Source organism: Sus scrofa, chromosome 1, assembly GCF_000003025.6.
Source record: "Sus scrofa isolate TJ Tabasco breed Duroc chromosome 1, Sscrofa11.1, whole genome shotgun sequence".
NCBI classification, from domain to species: Eukaryota; Metazoa; Chordata; class Mammalia; order Artiodactyla; family Suidae; genus Sus; species Sus scrofa.
In genome coordinates, this window is record NC_010443.5 from 147761393 (window position 1) to 147780635 (window position 19243).

Here is a 19243-nt window from a genome sequence, read left to right on the forward strand (position 1 = left end):
ACTGTCTGCACCACAGACGACTGGTCAATACAGTCCAGTTTAAATAATATTAGAACCCTGTGAAGCTGGGCTTTGGTGAGGGAATGAGGGAAAACCAGCGCAAAAAGCCATGCACACCCAATGTACACGTGGGGGTTTTTCAAATGATAAATACTCATTAGACTGCTTAGATTTAACTACTCCACGAAAAGGACTCTCAGTGAAAAACTCATGGAGACACAGAGACCACGGAAGCCATGAATGGAGGAAGGGATCTGCCCCAGCGCAAAGGAACGGCGTTGAGCCCGTCCTTACCTGCCTTCGGGGTCAGGGGAGGGGTAGTTCCTGTTCTCGACTCAGCTCTGCACCATCCTCCCCAGGTCACTCCGGACCTGTTAACCAGGGTTCTAAAGACGGATACTTAGAGCAATGTTAACTCTGGAGTGTGGTCACCATTTTGTGATAACGAGGAAAATGTCTTTGTTTTTAGGGGATATGACTGAAGTATTTAAAGGTGAAGTAGTAACACGATGTCTGCAACTTTTTAAAAACTGTTTGAAAATTCAAGGGGTGAGATCTGGTTTATTTAAACCCCCCGTGTGTTGCGTGAAAACAAAACAAAAAATCTCATTACCTAATGACTATTTGTAGATGAAGCTGTACATCTGAAAACCCAAAGAGAATCTGCTAGAATAATAGGCTACAAAACTAACATACAAAAATAAGCTAGGAATTCCCACTGTGGTGCAATGGGTTAAGGATCCAGCATTGTCTCTGGTGACAAGGGTTCAATCCCCCACCCAGCACAGTGGGTTAAGGAGCTGACGTTGCTGCAGCTGCAGCTGCAGCTCAGGTTAGATCCCTGGTCTAGGAAATTCCATATGCCGCAGGTGCAGCTGAAAAAGGAAAAAAAAAAAAAAAAAAAAAAAAAAAAAAGGCACACTGTTTTCCTATAGACAAATACCAATAATCCATATCTGAAAGACCCCCAAATGATGTTAATAAAAAATGCTACCAGTTAAGAACAAATTTAAATGCGTTACATCCATATGAACATTACTGAATATTCTGACAACAGATTCAATATGTTAAAGATTTAATGCTCCCCTTAATCTAAAAATTTAATGCAATTAAAATAACAACTTAATTTTTCTTTCTTTTTAGGGCTGCATCTGCAGCATATGGAAGTTCCCAGGCTAGGGGTTGAATCGAACCTGGAGCTGTTGGTCTATGCCACAGCCACAGCAACGTGGGATCCGAGCCACATCTGGGACTACAACACAGCTTGTGGCAATGCCGGATCCTTAACCCACTGAAGGGATCCAGGGATCGAACTTGCATTCTTATGGACACTATGTGGGGTTCTTTACCTGCTGAGCCATAACAGGGACTCCCCAACTAATTTTTCATCATCATCAGGCAAAAGTCTAAAGTCCACATTAATAATAAATCAGAAGAGTAAAATAAACATACGAACATTTGCTATCATTACAAAGAGAAAACACAATAAAGACAAACTGAGAAGCAAGACTGGGGTCCAGGAACGGGTGGGATACAGAGGCGTCCGTCTTCTGAAGGCCCATTTGTGCCATTCTGACTTATCATCCCACTATTCCAGAACTGAAGTCTCAGCCCTCAACCCCAACTCTGCACTGGGCTGTCTTGGTGGTCACACTAGCCCAGCCCTAAGTGAGAGGAGTAAACCAAGGGCCACATATCTAAGAACAGAAAGGGGTGGGCCCAACACAGAAAGCATGAGAATCGAAAGCCTGAACTGACTGCAAATCTTAAATGTACCTCAGAAGGGTTCCTTGTAGTGGTGTGAACCAAGCACTGGGAAACCACTTCAGGCATAACACAGGACTGAGCAAATGAGGGAAGGGACGTGAGCCACTGCCGGGAGCCATGGCCTCTCGTGGAGGAAGGGACATGGAACACGCAAATATGAACTATGGGGCGGGGGGGGGGGAAGCACCCTGTGAGAAGGGACCGGAGCTGATGGAATCAGTGTGAACTCACTGTTTCTATAATTTGAGTGTGCCCTGCACTGTGCAGATCTGCACCAGAAGACAGTGGGGTTTTTAAAAATGGTAAGTTTACAGTTGGGTAGTACTTCTAAGCAAATCACAAGAACTCTCCATGAAAAGATTACCCACTGCACAGAGTTCCCATCGTGGCTCAGTGGTTAAAGAGGACATCCATGAGGACAGGGGTTCAATCCCCCGCCTTGCTCAGAGGGTTAAGGATCCGGCGTTGCCGTGAGCTGTGGTGTAGGCCGGCAGCTTCAGCTCTGATTTGACCCCTAGCCTGGGAACCTCCATATGCCACGAGTGAAGTTCTAAAAAGACAAATATATATATAATACATGTATTACTCACTGAAGCTGTTTATTCACACAAATGGCGGGAAGAGCCTATACAGAAGCCTGTTGCTTATGACACAGGTGTATGTGACACACACAACCTAACACCTGGTGGCTGTGATTAACAACACTGAAGGTACAGTCAACTGAAGAAAAAAGCAGACTAATTCGGGCTATATTAGTGGGAAGCATTAAGGGCCCTGGAAGGGAACAGGGAAACTGCTATGGCATCTTCTGGGAGGAGAACGGGGAGCCAGGGTGGGCGCCGGCGACACTCTTCTCACTAATCCCCTCCCTGCTGCTTGATTCTTAGGACATGCGTATAGGACTTATTTTGAAATGTTTCATATACCATATTAAATACTTTCTGCTTTTTCAAAAGAAAACAATGGCCATTTCTGGACAGCACTATAGCTGAATGAGAGAGGCAGGCCTACAGTATAAAGAAATCGGCAGAAGGTATAAAGCATCACGCTTTCTAAAACATAATGCCACATTCTATAAAGAACTCGAAAAGGTCTGGTTAATTCAGTAAACCCAACTGTAGGAACCTATCCTACTCAATTAGAGACATACAAAGATATTACTTATAATACTGAAAATATATAAACAACTTAAATGTTAAATAATAAAGGAAATGATTAAATATCACGATGCTACATTCAGATGCTGAATACTTTAATAAGGTAATTCACAATAGTGACATGAGAAAAGCACTCATGGCTCAGTAAGTGAAAGAGGAAGAGGTGTATTTACAATATACCAAAGGGAAAGAATAGGTCACAAAATAGTACATAGCTACATTTACAATAAAAAACTACTCCTAAATATATAAACTATTATGGAAAGCATGTATAGCCAAAAAAAAAAAAAAAAAACTCTGCAAGATTACACAGCTGACCCTTGACCAACACAAGGGTCGGGGCACCAACCCCCACATAGGTGTCCCCCCACGACGACAGTTCTGTTTCCTCTGACGCAGCTTCCTGCGAACCAGGCAGAGCTGCAGGACACACCACCTGAAAAACTCCATGGACAAGTGGACCCACACAGGGCAAACCCGAGCTGTTCAAGGGTCGACTGCACATGCATTCTCGACAACTGGTGTGATTATTGGTTCTTTTACGTTACTCTGTTAATGTTTAGTAACATAACTTTCCCCCCAAAAAATACGTATTACTTTTGCATTTAAAAGATAAAAATAAATTACTTTATATTAAAAATTAAAGACATGTAAAAAGAGGATACAAACCTATATACAAAGTATAATCTCAATTTTTAGGATGCAAATGTTATATATACAATTTAAACGCCATATGCACTTCTGTCTCAGGAGGCAAATATATCGAATAGTTCTCGTAATCACCCCTGCACGGTTTAACTGGAGGGACTGTAATTTTCTCCTTTTTACATTTGCATTTTCCTAATTCTCTACAGTGACCAAGAGGCACTATTCCAGAGCTACCACAGCAGGTCGCCCACCAGGCAGGGCAGGGCTCCCTCCTGCGCTCAGCCCTGCAGCCAGCATCCTCCACCTGTCCCAGAGCCATGCCTGTGGCCCTTTCAGGACTATTCACTCTGGTGCATAAACTACTCTGGGTCACCAGGAATTTCTTCCCTTCTCCCCATTTCCCACATGTCATGGGATCCAGGAGCCAAGCAAGGGAATTCTACCATCTTTAGAGACAGAAGATTTACTTTTGGCCATTCAGGATTCTACCAAAGTTAAATTTCTGTTGCTGTTGTTGTTTAAAGGCAGAGGTAGGCAAGCAATGTGGACACAGTTTGATAGTCCAAATACACCACACGTGAAAATGGCTCTACCTAAGGTGTTGTGACTTGAAAATAAAACGCTTTACCAGAGACCTGGAGACCAGCCGAGGCAAATACAGTGATGAATGATGCTTGAAACCTATACAAAAGGCTGCCTAAAACTCATTCATACCTAAAATCCTCCTGACTAAGGATGAGATGCATTTGAAAAGTCAGTTAACAAAAGTACAGGCCAAAATAATTACCTCTTCCTTTTCATGCAGCATAACATGCGCTTTGAGACTAGCCACTCTGGAGAATTTCCTGTTACACACGGGACAGGTGGGGTCCGCCCCATTGTGGGTGCATTTGTGAAGTGTCAGGTTGAACTCAACATTAAAGGTTTGGGGGCACTGGTCACAGCGATGTGGCTATGTGGAGAGAAAAGTCGAGAAGCCACTGAGATACAATCTTTCCACAACAACAGTCATTCAAATATTAACAAGCACCATAATCACAGACACACTTTCTAGCAACTTCTGAAGGCCACCTGGACCCAAAGTCAGTAAATGCAAATGGACTCAGTAAAGCTCTTCACAGTCTCTCACGGAGCACAAGGACGATGCCACGTCTGTGCAGAAAGTAAGTCTAATAAGAAAGGCTGCAGAGAAGTGTATCCGAATGGAGCGTCTGAGGTCAAAGTGAGAAACTTCAACTCACTGGGTAGAATTTTTCCCTTCTTTTAAGACAACTCCACTGATGTAAACAAAATCACTTCAAGTAAACCAGTAACAAAAACTGTTACTGGATTGGAACAGTTGCTTGTCCCCATCTAAATGTCCCCCGGTGGAGGGCATCCCGCCACTTACTGTGGAGAGCAAGCAATCTCAGTGTTTCCCTGGGGAACACCCAGCCCTAAGGGGTCAGTATTTTCACATGTCCACCCTGGAGAAGGCCGGTGGGCACCAGTGTTGGTACTGTGCAACTAAAGGGACAGCATTATCACTCCAGCGGAAAGCACAGCCGAGCTGGTCACATCTGTCCTCCAGAAAAGAGACCCTAGTGTCCAGGGGCTCGCAGCTCACACCCCCCGAACCCAGAGAAAAGGCGCACGTGCTCTTCTCTGCACAGCCCATGGCCACGCTCCACCCTCAGGCAGGTCCCTGCACCGGGACACAAATGCCCTGGATCTCGGAGGCCCTGCAAAAAGCCTTCAAATCCCTGTGGAAGATAGTGTTGCTCCCTGTGGAAATATGATCTCAAATACCTCAAATACCTTCTCAAAATGCAGCACCACTCAAGGGTAACACTCCCTGCCTGAGAAAAACACATCAAGATATGGGTAACTGAAACTACTGAAGAAAGTTATATTTTCAGAGTATTTCTCTGTCTACCATAAATAACTTCATTAGATTCACTAGGCAAGCTCTCACTTTCTCTCTTCTCTACCAGTGGCTAGAAATACTACCACTAGAAACAAAGTGCCAAAATAGGTAGTTATATAATATGGAATGTTCCACAATTCAGGAGTAAGAAAATGTTGAATTTACATGTGACTTTTACAATTCCTCCAGTTTCAACGCTCACATCGCTGACATCCCTTTTTAAAATACATACCTTGTCGTTTCGCTCGTGATCCCGCATGTGGCGTTGAAACTGGGACTCTTTTGGAAAAGATAGCAGACAGATTTCACATTTATGGAAGTTTGGAACTTGATAGGCATAATTAGTGTTCTCCGCATTCAATGTTAAAACTCCATCTATAAAATTGCATAAGTATAAACAATAAATACCAGTGGTTATTCTCATCACATAAATAAAACTAAATTATTTGGTTATTGTTTAAAAACCAAATGTCAGAGATTTATGAGAGATCTCAGATGAAACTGATGACATCTTAAATTCTGTAACGGACATGTTTTAAGTTAGAAATGAGACATGTCGAGGTGACTGAGACACAGGATGACAGAAATCTAAACACCCGTGAAGAGGATTTTTAGGAACCTGAAACCGCACTCCTGAGGCTTGACTGATACCCACTCAAGGACGCAGAAGCCATAATGCTTCTAAAACTTGCCAGCCTGCTCAGTACTGTTGCTAAGTCACAACACACCACAGAGGCATTTCACCTCTACGTCACACTGAGGGTTCATCAATAATCCAGTTCTTAAATCACTCAGTAAACAAAACTCCAGTAGAAACATAAAAGCTATTTGCTAATTCAATCTACCTCTGAATACTCCTGCAAAGCAAGATTAAGTCAAAGAGGTAGAACCTTTGTTCTCTTTCATGCTTATGGTTTAGGAACATAATGGATTTCAATGCTTTGGACAAACCTCAGGTTCCTCAATGCACTTTCTACAAACCCATCTAGGAAAATGGATATACACTTAAAAGTATTTTCAAAGAAGAATAAATATGCAGGAGTTCCTGCTGTGGCCCAATGGGATTTGTGGCATCTCTGGAGCACTGGGGCACAGGTTCAATCCCTGCCCGGCACAGTGGGTTAAGGATCTGGCATTGCCACAGCTGCAGCATAGGCTGCAACTGTGGCTCAGATCTGATTCCTGGCTTGGGAACTCCACATGCTCATGCCCCAGGGCAGCCAAAAAAAGAAAAAAGAAAAGAATATTCAATAATCACAAAAATATGTCAAGAACGTCACAAAATAAAAATATCCTAAACCTCTTCAATTCTTGAAAATAAGTAAATACACCCTAAGTCTTAAAATTTGGGCACAAATGCCTAATACATGTTAACTATTCAAAGACAGAAATGTCACATACAACTATTTGTATCCAGTCTGACCCCAAAATATTACAATTTAGAAATTTGGAAGCAGGGTAGGGGGTTAATTTAAGACTCAACCAGCTCAAATGTCCACGTGGCAAACACAGCACTCCACATTTTCTCTAGACCTTTACATCCCTTTTCTGAGGAAAAAGCCTGCAGCTCCCACCTGGCCTGTGGAGGGTATGCCTTAAAGCAAGAGGTGTGAGACCCCAAAGGATGGGAGTGCAGGGGGAAACATGCTGGATGTAGAGCAGAAAGCGTGGAGAAAGCTGGCAAGAGCTTCAAAACTTCTTCTGGCAGATGCTTGAGTAAAGCGAATTCCATTTTCAAGGAATACTAATGTAATTCAAAAGACTGCAACTTAACTAACAAGATGGGTCTACTAAAGGAAAAGACAGAATTTTATTCCACTTATTCTTAACTCTACCCACATTCTACCCAAAGACCATGCATTCAAAATCTCTACAACAACAACAAAATGTTTAATGACTCCCCAGGCCCAAATAAAATGACTGCTGGGACCACATTAATTAACGTATTAATCCCTTTGGAAAAGTCAGTACTATGGGAAGAAATACTTTAGAGGTTAGGAAGGCACAAGTGAAATATCTGATGAAAACTGGGTTTTAAGAACTCAGTACAAATGTTTTAACCTAAAGTCTGAATGCAGTAACAGAACTATGTGTGTGTGTGTGTGTGTGTGTGTCCTTGGTATATGGATGTTTCCAGGCCAGGGATTAAACCCAGACCACAGCAGTGCCACAAGCTGCTGCAGTGACATCACTGGATCCTTAACCCGCTGCACCACAAGGGAATTCCTGAATACAGTAATAAAAGAGCCCCTCAACTTAATTTCTAAAATGCAAAAATAAAAGGCTATTTAATGATTTTCACAGCCTCTATGTTGAAACTACTTCATATGATACCTAAAAATGAGAAGGGATTTAATGAACTGCAATTGATAGATGAAACCCTAAGAGACAAGAAATTACACACTTAAAACTGAAATGATGTCATTTTGCTTATGAATTAAGACTTTTCTAGAAAACAGTTTTATCTTAAGCAGCAAGACTTCACTCTTTAACAAAACTCAAATTGTAATAAAATTCCTTTTTCAGTTAAGTCCCTCATCCCTGTGATAACATAATATTAATTTGGTTCCGACAAACTTAAAACAACAATAATTCAAATTAAAAAAAAAAATTAAAGTATAACTAGAAAGAAAAAAAATGCTTTAGTTTTCACATTGAGTATAATTTCAAAATCCACATATCTCTAAACTCTGACTTTGGACTTTGACTTTGGAGTTCCCATCCTGGCTCAGCAGAAACGAAAATATCTAAATAGTATCCATAAGAACACTGGTTCGATCCCTGGCCTCGCTCAGTGGGTTAAGAATCCGGCATCACTGTGAGCTGTGGTGTAGGTTGCAGACGCTGCTCAGATCTGGCTTTGCTGTGGTTGTGGTGTAGGCTGGCAGCTACAGCTCCAATTAGACTCCTAGCTTGGGAACCTCAATATGCCATGGGTGTGGCCCTAGAAAAAAAAAAAGACCAAAAAATAAAAAAATAAAAATAAATAAACTCTGACTTTCCTTCAGAAGAAACACTTTTTTTTTTCTCTCTCTCTCCTTTTTTTTCTTTTTAGGGCCACACATGAAGCATATGGAAGTTCCCAGGCTAGGGGTCAATCGGAGCTGCAGCGGCTGGCCTACACCACAGCCACAGCCACACCAGATCCTTAACCCACTGAGTGAACCCAGAGATCAAACCCACATCCTCATGGATACTAGTCAGGTTCATTACTGCTGAGCCACAATAGGAACTCCCAGAAGAAATGCTTTGTAAACATGGCCATTTCTCTTCACGGAGAAAGATCAAAGCCTTTCTCCCAGGATGAGGCGGGCCACTTTGCTTCCTCTCTGCTCAGAACTGGCCCTTTCTGGGCAAAGGCCTCAAAATGACCCCTTTTGTCTATTCCCTCCTCAAGTTCATTCATACTTCTGGTCCCCAGAGTCCTTGTGCAGAAAGAGGTCTATAAAATCAGCGTAATCTTCGGACAGGCTTCAGGAGATCACCACCCCTGAGCAAACTGCATGCAGACGCACATGTGTGCACAAGTCTATGTTGAGGAGGGGGTCTCTGCAGCCACAGGGGCCACGAGATTTAAGAGGCCAGGGATCTAAGTAGGGTACCATCAAATGGTACCATTTTGGCTAAGTTCTACCCATTTTCCTTCCCTTTTTTTCCTTTTTTTGGTCTGTCTTTCTTTCCTTTCTTTTTTTTTCCTCCCTCATATTCCTACAGCCAGTGTTTCCCCACACCAAGTTCCCTTGACTTCAATGTGCCCTCAAGGCCCACCTTGGCAGGGTTTGTACCTATGGGGCATTGTCTTTTCAGGCCTCAGGTTACTACATCTTCTCTCATTATTTTTAAAAGGAATATCAACCTTCTTTCAGATATTTGCTTTTATTACCTGTAAATTTTTATTTTTAAAGAAAGACTTTAAACACAGGTAGATGTACATTGACTTACAGAGACATTATGCACTTAAAAAATTAAGTATTTTAAAATTAAAACAAAACCCCAATTATCTACAGCCTCGCCATCAAGCTAGAACCAGAAATTCTAGGTTCAAGGTCTGATCGTAACAGAGCTTTGAGAATGACCCAGCAGTGTGTTGCTGAGTATAATGGTTCCTTTGATAGTGTAAAAAACTAATTTTCTGCACATATATACTAGAAGATTTCTTGTTGACCTGTTTGCTATCATTATTCTGTCTTTCTTCTCCATAAGCATACAATTAACAGCAGCACTAGAATGACAACCAGCAGAGCTGGAGAGCACAGTGGAGGCCTGCGTACGGTCCACCCCAAGACTCAGCACTGCTCGCCAAGAAAACATGCAAGTGCAGTTCACGTGAATTCTTAAAACAGGGATTGCTATGGGCTAAAATATGGGTCACAGGTCACAGCACAAAGGTGAGGGTGACTTCCATCCCGCCTCCTCACAATGTTGTTGCAAAGATCCAAGCAATACAAACATGAAACAAAACATATTTTTTTAAAAGGTAAAATGCACACCAAAGAGCATGTTAAAAGTTAAATGACAGACAAAACCAAGGGCTGAGGAGCCTGTATGGCAGCAACTGCAAGTTTCACCTATGGCCAGAATGAGCACAAACTGAAAGCTGACCAAAAGAAGTCAGACAGGAGGAAGCGTTCCCCATGATATCTTATAAAGTTCAATAAACAGGCAAAACTAATCCAGGTTGTAGAACATTGGGACAGGAAAGGCTCCATGGGGGTACTGACTGATGGAGCACGATGGGGTTTCTAGGGTGCTGTTAATAATCTAAGAAGTTCTATGTATAATTATATGAATTGTTACCATAACTCATATAATCTGGATGCTGATTATATGAAAAAGATCTCATAGTGAAAATTCACTGAACTGAATTTCTGTTCTTCTCTGTATGTTATATATCAATATAAAGTTTACTTAAAAGTGAAGTGCTACTCAAGTTCCCTGGTGGCCTAGCAGTTAAGGATCTGGCATTGTCACTGCTGTAGTATGGGGTTCGATCCCTGGTCAGGAAACTTCTGCATGTCACAATGTCACAGGCACAGCCAAAAAAATAAAAACTAAAGTGCTATAATATACAACTTCCCTTTGTATTCCTGTGTTTTCTTCCAGATTGGGGTCAACTAACTAGGATCTAACCTTTCTAGTAAAGAGAGTTTCACTGAACACCACCATGCTCACTGGTTTACCTATTGCCATGGTGGCTTTCAGGCTGCAACAGCAATTGCGAGTTGCAACAGAGACCTTCACTCCACAAAGCCTAAAACATTTACCACCTGGCCCTACAGAAAAAGTCTGCCAACTCCTGCCCTCAGTGGTAAGCCATGACTCCATACCAGCTAGCCTTCGCTCCTGTAATCCCGAAGCTCCCACCACTCCCAAGCTCCTGGGCACCACAGTGAGGTTCCCAGAGTGATGACAGCCTAAGGGTTTAGAGATGCAGGCTTTATTTTCTACAACAAACAGCCATGATAGTTACTTAAGCATAATCTTTTAAAAACAAAGTCTTCTGTCTTAGTCACAAGATAGAAAGACTAGAGGTTCTCCTAAATAATTATTTTCAGAAAATTAATACAATAAAGGCAGTCACCTCTGTATCTTGCCACTCTCCCCCAACACCACTGTACTCACGCCATATCCTCTTACCCCGTCTGCTAAGCATTCTCTGCCAGGTACTTTCAGTAAAGCAACAATGAGCATTAGAGCCTTGGTTTGCCATACAATGGTTAGCAATTACATATTTCCTAAAAATGTGCAGAAATGGTGTCTTCTAAGTATGACAAGTGTACCAGCAGCAGTTTGTGAGGTGATTTTAGGCAGCACAAGAATAACTCACAATTTTAAAATGTTTTAATTTCAAAATGTCTTGGCTTGGTATAAAGTATACTTGAAACTTAATGTAAAGTATAACATCAAAACAGTGAGATGCTGGCACTTGGATAGACATATAGGCCAATGGAAACAAACCCACACACCAATCATCAATGGATTTTCAACAAAGGTGCCAAGACCATTCAGTAAAAGAACAGTCTCCTCAATAAATGCTTCTGGGACCAATGGATGTGGACCTTCACGTCACACCATACACAAAAAAGACCTCAAAATGAATCAAAGACCCCAGTTTAAGAATTAAAGCTATAAAACTCCGAAGAGACATAGGGAACAAGCTTAATAACTAGGGGTGTGGTGATGGCTTATTAAATATGACACCAAAGACACAAAAAAACAAAGAAAATGTAGATAAATTGGACTTCATCAAAACTGAAAACTTCTGTGCATCAAATGATGTTATCAAGAAAGTGAAAAGCCAGAGTTCCTGTTGTGACACAGTGGAAACGAATCTGACTAGTATCCATGAGGATGCAGGTTCGATCCCTGGCCTCACTCAGTGGGTTAAGGATCCAGCGTTGCCATGAGCTCTGGTGTAGGTCACAGACATGGCTCAGATCCCACACTGCTATAGCTATAGCTCCAATTCAACCCCTAGCCTGAGAACTTCCATATGCTGCAGGTGCAGCCCCAAAAGCCAAAAAAAAAAAAAAAAAAAAAAAAAAAGTGAGAAGTAAGCTACAGAATGGAATAAAATATTTGCAAAGCATTTATTTGACAAGGGTCTAGTACCCAAAATATACAAAGAATTCTTCTATCAGCCACAAAAAACAAACAGCTCAATTTAAAAATGAACAAAGGATTTGAATAGGCATTTCTCCAAAGATACACAAATGACCAACAAGTACATGAAAAGATGCTAAATGTCATTAATCATTAAGGAGCAGACAAGCTGATTCTAAATTCTGTATGAAACTGAAAAGTACCAAAAATTATTAGGAAAACCGTGAAAATGAAAACCAAAGCTGGAGTTGACATTGTGGCCCAGCGGTTAATGACTAGCATCCATGAGGATACGGGTTCGACCCCGACCCCTGACCTCGTTCTGGGTTATGGATCCAGCATTGCCGTGACCCACAGTGAAGATCAAAGACTCAGCTTGGATTCCAAGTTGCTGTGGCGTAGGCCAGCAGCTACAGCTCCAATTAGACCCCTAGCATGAGAACATCCATATGGTGCAGGTGCAGCCCTAAAGACAAAAAAAAAAAAAATTTAAGACAAAAAAAAATAAAAACCGAAGCAGAGGATTTATTTACAGTACCAGATATCAAAATCCAGAATTAAAGTAGAGTAACTAAGACAGTAAGAAATTAAGGGAGTTCCTGTCATGGCGCAGTGGTTAACGAATCTGACTAGGAACCATGAGGTTGTGGGTTCGATCCCTGGCCTTGCTTAGTGGGTTAAGGATCCGGTGTTGCCATGAGCTGTGGCACAGGTCGCAGACATGGCTTGGATCCCCAATTGCTGTGGCTCTGGTGTAGGCTGGTGTCTACAGCTCCAATTCGACCCCTAGCCTGGGAACCTCCATATGCTGCAAGAGCGGCCCAAGAAAAGGCAAAAAGACCAAAAAAAAAAAAAAAAAAAAAAAAAAGAAATTAAATAGGCAGAAACAAAAAACCAATGAAAGAGAATTGAGTGCAAATACAATTCTTCCACCTCTACAGTCACCTGATTCACAACAAAGGCGAGACTGTAGTATAACAAAGGATGATCTTTTCAACAAAAAGTGCAGATTAATTAGATATCCACATGTAAACAAAATCTTGACCTTTTCATCATAAACAAAAATCAATTTCAGATGGAGTGTTGTCGATCTAAAAGAAGGAAAACAAAAAAGCTTCTGGATGAAAACATAGGAAAATGTTTTTGTGACCTTGCAATTGTCAAAAAAAGCAATAAGCATACAGGAAAAAAGTAATAAGCATAAAGGAGAGGATTGATAAATGGGACAGCATTAAGATTAAAAAATTTCTTTCATCAAGAGTATCCTTAAAAGAGTGAACAGGAAAGTACAAAGAACTCACATAGAGTATATATATAAAGAACTCCTATGGATCAATGATAAAAAGACACACAACTCTTCACCAAAAATACACAGATGGCAAATAAGTATATGAAAACATGCTCAATGTCACATGTCATAAGGGAATTGCAAATTAAAACAAGGAGATCCCAATAATACACACCTATCAGAATGGCCAAAACTGGAGTACCCATCGTGGCTCAGTGGTTAACAAACCCTCATAACCATGAGGATGTGGGTTCAATCCTTAGCCTTGCTCAGTGGATTAAGGATCCAGTGTTGCCATGAGCTGTGGTATAGGTTGCAGACGCGATCAGATCTGGCATTGTTGTGGCTGTGGTATAGGCCAGCGGCTATAGCTTCAATTCGATGCCTAGTCTGGGAACCTCCATATGCTGCAGGTGTGGCCCTAAGAAGACAAAAGACAAAAAAAAAAAAAAAAAAAAAAAAAAGAATGGCCAAAATCCAAAATAATCAATAATACCAAATGCTGACAAGGATGTAGAGTAACAAGAATTCTCAGTCACTACTGATAAGAACAAACAATGGTACAGCCACTGTAATGAAGTTTACAGTCTTAACTGTATGATCCAACAGTCATGCTCCCTGGTATTTACCTTAATGAGCTAAAATCTTATACCCACACAAAAACCTGCACATGAATGTTTAGAGCAACTGCATTCATAATCACCAAAAAACTGGAAGCAACCAAGATGTCCTTTAAAATGTAAGCAAATATTCTGTGGTACACCCATATAATGGAATACTATTCAGCAATTAAAAGAAACATCTGAGAAGGCTATATGGTCCTATACAATTCGGATTCTATGACATTCTGGACTAGGCAAAACTACGAAAACAGGGAACCCTAATGTAATCTATGGACTTTATTTAACAATAATGTATCAAAATTGGCTCATTAGCTGGTACAAATGTACCACACTAAAACAGGATGCCAATAACAGGGGAGACTGTGAGGAAAAAAATAAAAAGTACACAGGAACTCCATACCATCGCTCCATTCTGAGCAAGCCTAAAAGCTGCTCTAAAAAGAGTCTTTTAACTAAAAACATTCGACTCAGCATAAAAATTGGAAAAGACTTAAGGGCTTCACAAAAGAGAACAAATGGCTAATAAACATAAAAACCTTATTAGCACAGAACTGCAAAATAAAATCAAAATGAGATAACACTACACATACCAGGAGAGCTAAAATATCAAAAGGACAGACAATATAAGTGCAAAGAGAGCAATAAGACAAAGACTGCAGAGAAGTGGGACAGTCATACCCTGCTGGTGGGAGAGTAAACTGGCACAGCCGCTCAGACCCAGAAGTGCATAGACATTCTATGAAGCACTTAATTGTAATAACCTAAAACTGTAAACACTCCAATATCTACAGCATGAAGGATAAATTGAATGACAGTATGTTCCTATAATGGAATACTCTACGACTATGAAAAATGAACGAATTCTGCTATACAGTAACAAGAATAATCTTGTAAAAACAAATATTGGGGTGTTCCCATTGTGGCTCAGCAGGTTACAAACCTGACTAGTATCCATGAGGATGTGAGTTCAATCCCTGGCCCCAATCAGTGGGTTAAAGGATCCAGGTTGCAGATGAGGTTTGGATCTAGCATTGCTGTGGCTGTGACATAGGCCGGCAGCTGCAGCTGCAATTCAACCCCTAGCCTGGGAACTTCCATATCCTGCAGGTGTGGCCCTAACAAGAAAAAAAAAAAAAAAAAAAATTCAATTAATGAAGCCAGAAACCACAGGGCACATACTATGAAGTCAATTTACTTTAAAAGCAGATAAACCTAATCTATGGTATCAAAAGGGGATAGTGATGGTCAATAGTAATAGCAGGAACAATAGGAACTTTAAAGGTACTGCTAATGTTCTGGTTAATATGAAAACACATGAAGCTTTTCACCTAAAATCTGTGCACTTTTCTATATAGATGTGCTATTCAATTAAAATAATCATTCAAGGAGTTCCCGTCGTGGTGCAGTGGTTAACGAATCTGACTAGGAACCATGAGGTTGCAGGTTCGATCCCTGGCCTTGCTCAGTGGGTTAAGGATCCAGCGTTGCCGTGAGCTGTGGTGTGGGTCACAGACACGGCTCGGATCCCACGTTGCTGTGGCTCTGGTGTAGGCTGGTAGCTACAGCTCCGATTAGACCCCTAGCCTGGGAACCTCCATATGCCGCGGGAACGGCTCAAGAAAAGGCAAAAAGACGAAATCATAATAATGATAATAATTCAAATACAACAAAGAGGTTTCAAAAACACACATTTCTGGCTTCCCTGAAAAAAATCATATGTTATGGCAATAATTTAATGGGCCAAAGTAGGAGCCACCCCTGTGGAAAAAAATAGGAACTCTGCAATTCTCCAAAGTCCTCAAAGCTAGCTATGAACTGCTATTACCTCTTCCCTTGAAATGCTCCTCAGTTTACATTACCTATGTGACCCAGCGACAGCTGAGTTTCTGACTTCAGCACAAAAAGAGCACAGTCTGTTCACACAGTTTATTAGATTACACAAATCTCTCATACTTTTTTAGGAAAGCACCAGTTTTCAAGCACTCGGAGAGACATTCGGCGGATAACACCTCAGAATTATAAGGTCATCTCTAAACCCCGCACCGCTACCCTCCCCTCAACCAGTGGTTCTCAGCCTTGACCACATGCAGCTTTAAAGCCATGATGCCTGGGTTCCACCTCATGGGCTCTGACAAAGCCTGGTCATCGAAAGCTTAAAAAGCTCCCAGGTGATTCCATAATGTGCTAGGTCCTGCTGCCACATTTCACATAGCAGAGTTCTACCACTAAAAAGGAGTTTGAAAATCACTGCTCCTTCCTTGAGTGCAAAGATGCTTAGTACTCCAACGCAGAAACCCTGATACACAAAAAGTGTTATTTTTAAAGCTGAACTGAATCTAATGAAGAATTAGGTGTAGCATGGTTTTTCCAGACCAGGTTTGTGTCAAAGACCAAAATTTTGAACCCCAGTTAACTCCCTACTTGATTCCAGGATCACAAAATCTTTAGATTTTTTTATGTTACCACACTTTCCTCAAAATATCACACTCCAAAATTCTGTCTCCCTAAAAAGTTCAATTGTGGAGGACAGGTTGCTCCTTTATGAAGAAATCTTTGCATCCTTGGACACCTGATCTAGAGAGAAAGTTACTGTTTTAAGCAGAACCTATCTCCCCCTAAGTGTCACCCACCAACAATGTCTGGTTTTACCAGGGAAGCAGAGCCTCCTGCTGCCCTATAAGGAGTTCAATCTCCCTTCTGCTGCCTGTGCTGGCAGTGTCCTGGCCTCAGAGGGAAGAGTATAGAGTTCCTAAATTCATCTAAAGAGAATCTAAAATGGCCTGAACTGGTATCTGAGCAAGAATGGACTTGTTTATTTGTCTGGCCGTCTCAGCTCTCTGGAAATGAAGTATTACAAATATCCCTTCAACACAAAACAGAAACTTAGCAGGAGGCCAACTAAAGGTTCAAGCCAAGGAGAAAAGGTCTGCATTATTCTATTGGAAAAACAGAGAGAAGCCATACTAGATCCCAAAATGTAGTTTCCACCATGTTTACACTGCTGCTTATTAAGAGTAAACTAAAACAACAATGATAAAAAGCCCTCTCTTGAATATCTCTTGTGGTGTGGCAGATTAAGGATATGTAGCGCTCAGGTCGCTGCTATGGTTCAGATTCGATACCTGGCCCAGGTACATGGGCGCAGCCAAAAAATAATAATTAAAAAGTCTTCTCTCACTCATCTTTCTATTCCCAGGACAGTAGGCTCAACAAATGCTGCCAATTTATAGATGAGGCTTTTTTGTTTGTTTGTTTGCTTTTTAGGGCTGTATGTGTAGCATATGGAAGCTCTCAGGAGTCTAATCTGAGTTGCAGCTGCCAGCCCACACCAGGGCTACAGCAATGCAGGATCCTTGAGGCTTACTTCTTTACTTAGGGCCTGAAGCTAATTATCACTTTAAAGAATATTTTTGAGTAGGCCTCTGCCTAATCACTTCTTGAGGTTTCAGTTTTGACATCATTTTCTCTGGGAAGCCTAGACTTCAAGTGCTTATTATCTGCTGCCATAAACAGTATCCTGAAGACCCAAGGCAGGGATCTCAGTCTCTGTTGCTAAACTTTGCACCCACCTCCAGCCCCAAGCCCCCCTGAGACAGGAAGTGCTTTCAAATACTTGCAGAACAGAGGGATTAAGCCACATGTAGGGATTGATACCTATCAAGGCAGGACGATGCAGTGTACACTTTGGACTTAAATGCAGATTCTAATCAGACTCTGCTACTTACTATAGCTGGGTGGACCTTTCAGATCAGTTAACCTGAGCCTCATCCCCACGTCTGTAAAAATCCCTATCTTCCAGGATTTTCTTAGGAATAAAATTCATAACAGTGACTCAGAAAAACAGGCAAAATAATTTCAGAGTGAGAAGCATTAAGATCATGAACTGATAGCATAGCAGTCCCCAAACATTTGGTCTTGGGACCCCTTTACATTCTTAAATATTATTGAGGACCTCAGACCATAACATTATATAGGCTGTACCTATTGACAATTGCCCTATTAGAAACTGAAGCTGAGCAATTTTTTTTTTTTTTTTTTTTTTTATGGCTGAACCCACAGCATATGGAAGTTCCCGGGCCAGGGACTGAATCTGAGCTGAAGCTGTGACCCACCCCAGAGCTGCAGCAACACCAGATCCTTTAACCTACTATGCCAGGCTGGGGATAGAACCCACACCTCTGCAGTAACTTGACCCAGGCAAAAATGTGTGTGTGTAAATATGCATATATTATATACATAATACATATATAAATGTATATATATTATGTACATATACATTGTGTGGTGTGTGTATTTTTTTTTTTTGGCCATGCCTGTGGCATGTAGAAGTGCCTGGGCCAGGGATCAGACTCATGCCACAGCAGTGACAACACCGGATCCTTAATCACTAGGCTACCAGGGACTTCCTTGAAACTGAGTAATTTTTAAAACACTTATTCACTGAAAAATAAATCTATTACATGTTAACATAAACACATATTATTATGAAATACACACTCTCCAAAAAGCAGTAAGAAGAGTTTCCACGTTCATAAATCTTTTTAATGTCTGGTTTAACACAAGACAGGTGGTTCCTCATCTCTGCTTCTGCATTCTCGTCATATGCTGTTTTTAAGTGGAATACAGAGAGACTTATAGTGGTGATCATTTTACCATGTATACAAATGTGGAATCATTATGTTGCACACCTGAAACAATGTTATGTCAATTATCTCTCTAAAATAAAACTAAAATAATGCAGCCTCACACAGTATGGTGTTTCCACACCTTGACTACTGCTAAGGCATGAACAGTTTTACGCCTAATTACCTGTGTGTGACTAGTGCAAATGTTAACCAAATGAAAAAGTCAAATGGTCTTAGTATTACTACAAAAATATTTACCTTGCAGACCCCTGAAATTGTCTCCATGAACTCCCACACTTTTGAAAACCATTGTGGTAAAGAATGACTGGTGGAAAGCGGGGGGAAAGTAGCAAAAAGGTCTGAAAGGTCTGAAGAGGCCTCTCTTAGGATGCTGAAGCACAGAGACCTACAGAAGAGGAGGTGGAGTCTCAAAATAGGGAACTGCAAAGGCCCTGAGACAGAAGTAAATGTGGTGTCATCTGGAATGCCAAGGACTGAGTGGTAGGGCAGGGCAAGAGCAAAAAGAGATGGACAAATGCCAGATCAGTTAGGATCCTGCAGGAGTGGGATTTTAAGTTAAAGGGATAAGGGATCCACAGCTTAATTTTAATCAGGGTGTGACCATG

The 19243-nt window shown here is 41.3% G+C and overlaps 1 protein-coding gene across 6 annotated transcripts in view; it reads right to left on the reverse strand.

The window, feature by feature from the left end:
• The window catches only part of ZNF236 (zinc finger protein 236), a 91618-nt gene that overhangs the window by 70848 nt on the left and 1527 nt on the right, over window positions 1-19243 (reverse strand). For all 6 annotated transcript variants that reach the window (XR_002345824.1, XR_002345821.1, XM_021099035.1 and 3 more), the window contains exons 2-3: window positions 5711-5853; window positions 4360-4524 (exon numbers count right to left, since the gene is read on the reverse strand). Coding sequence is in view for 4 of the 6 variants with exons in the window: in XM_021099035.1 (XP_020954694.1) it covers window positions 4360-4524; window positions 5711-5853 (308 nt within the window). In the remaining 2 variants the exon portion in view is untranslated. The remainder of the gene's footprint in view (window positions 1-4359; window positions 4525-5710; window positions 5854-19243) is intronic.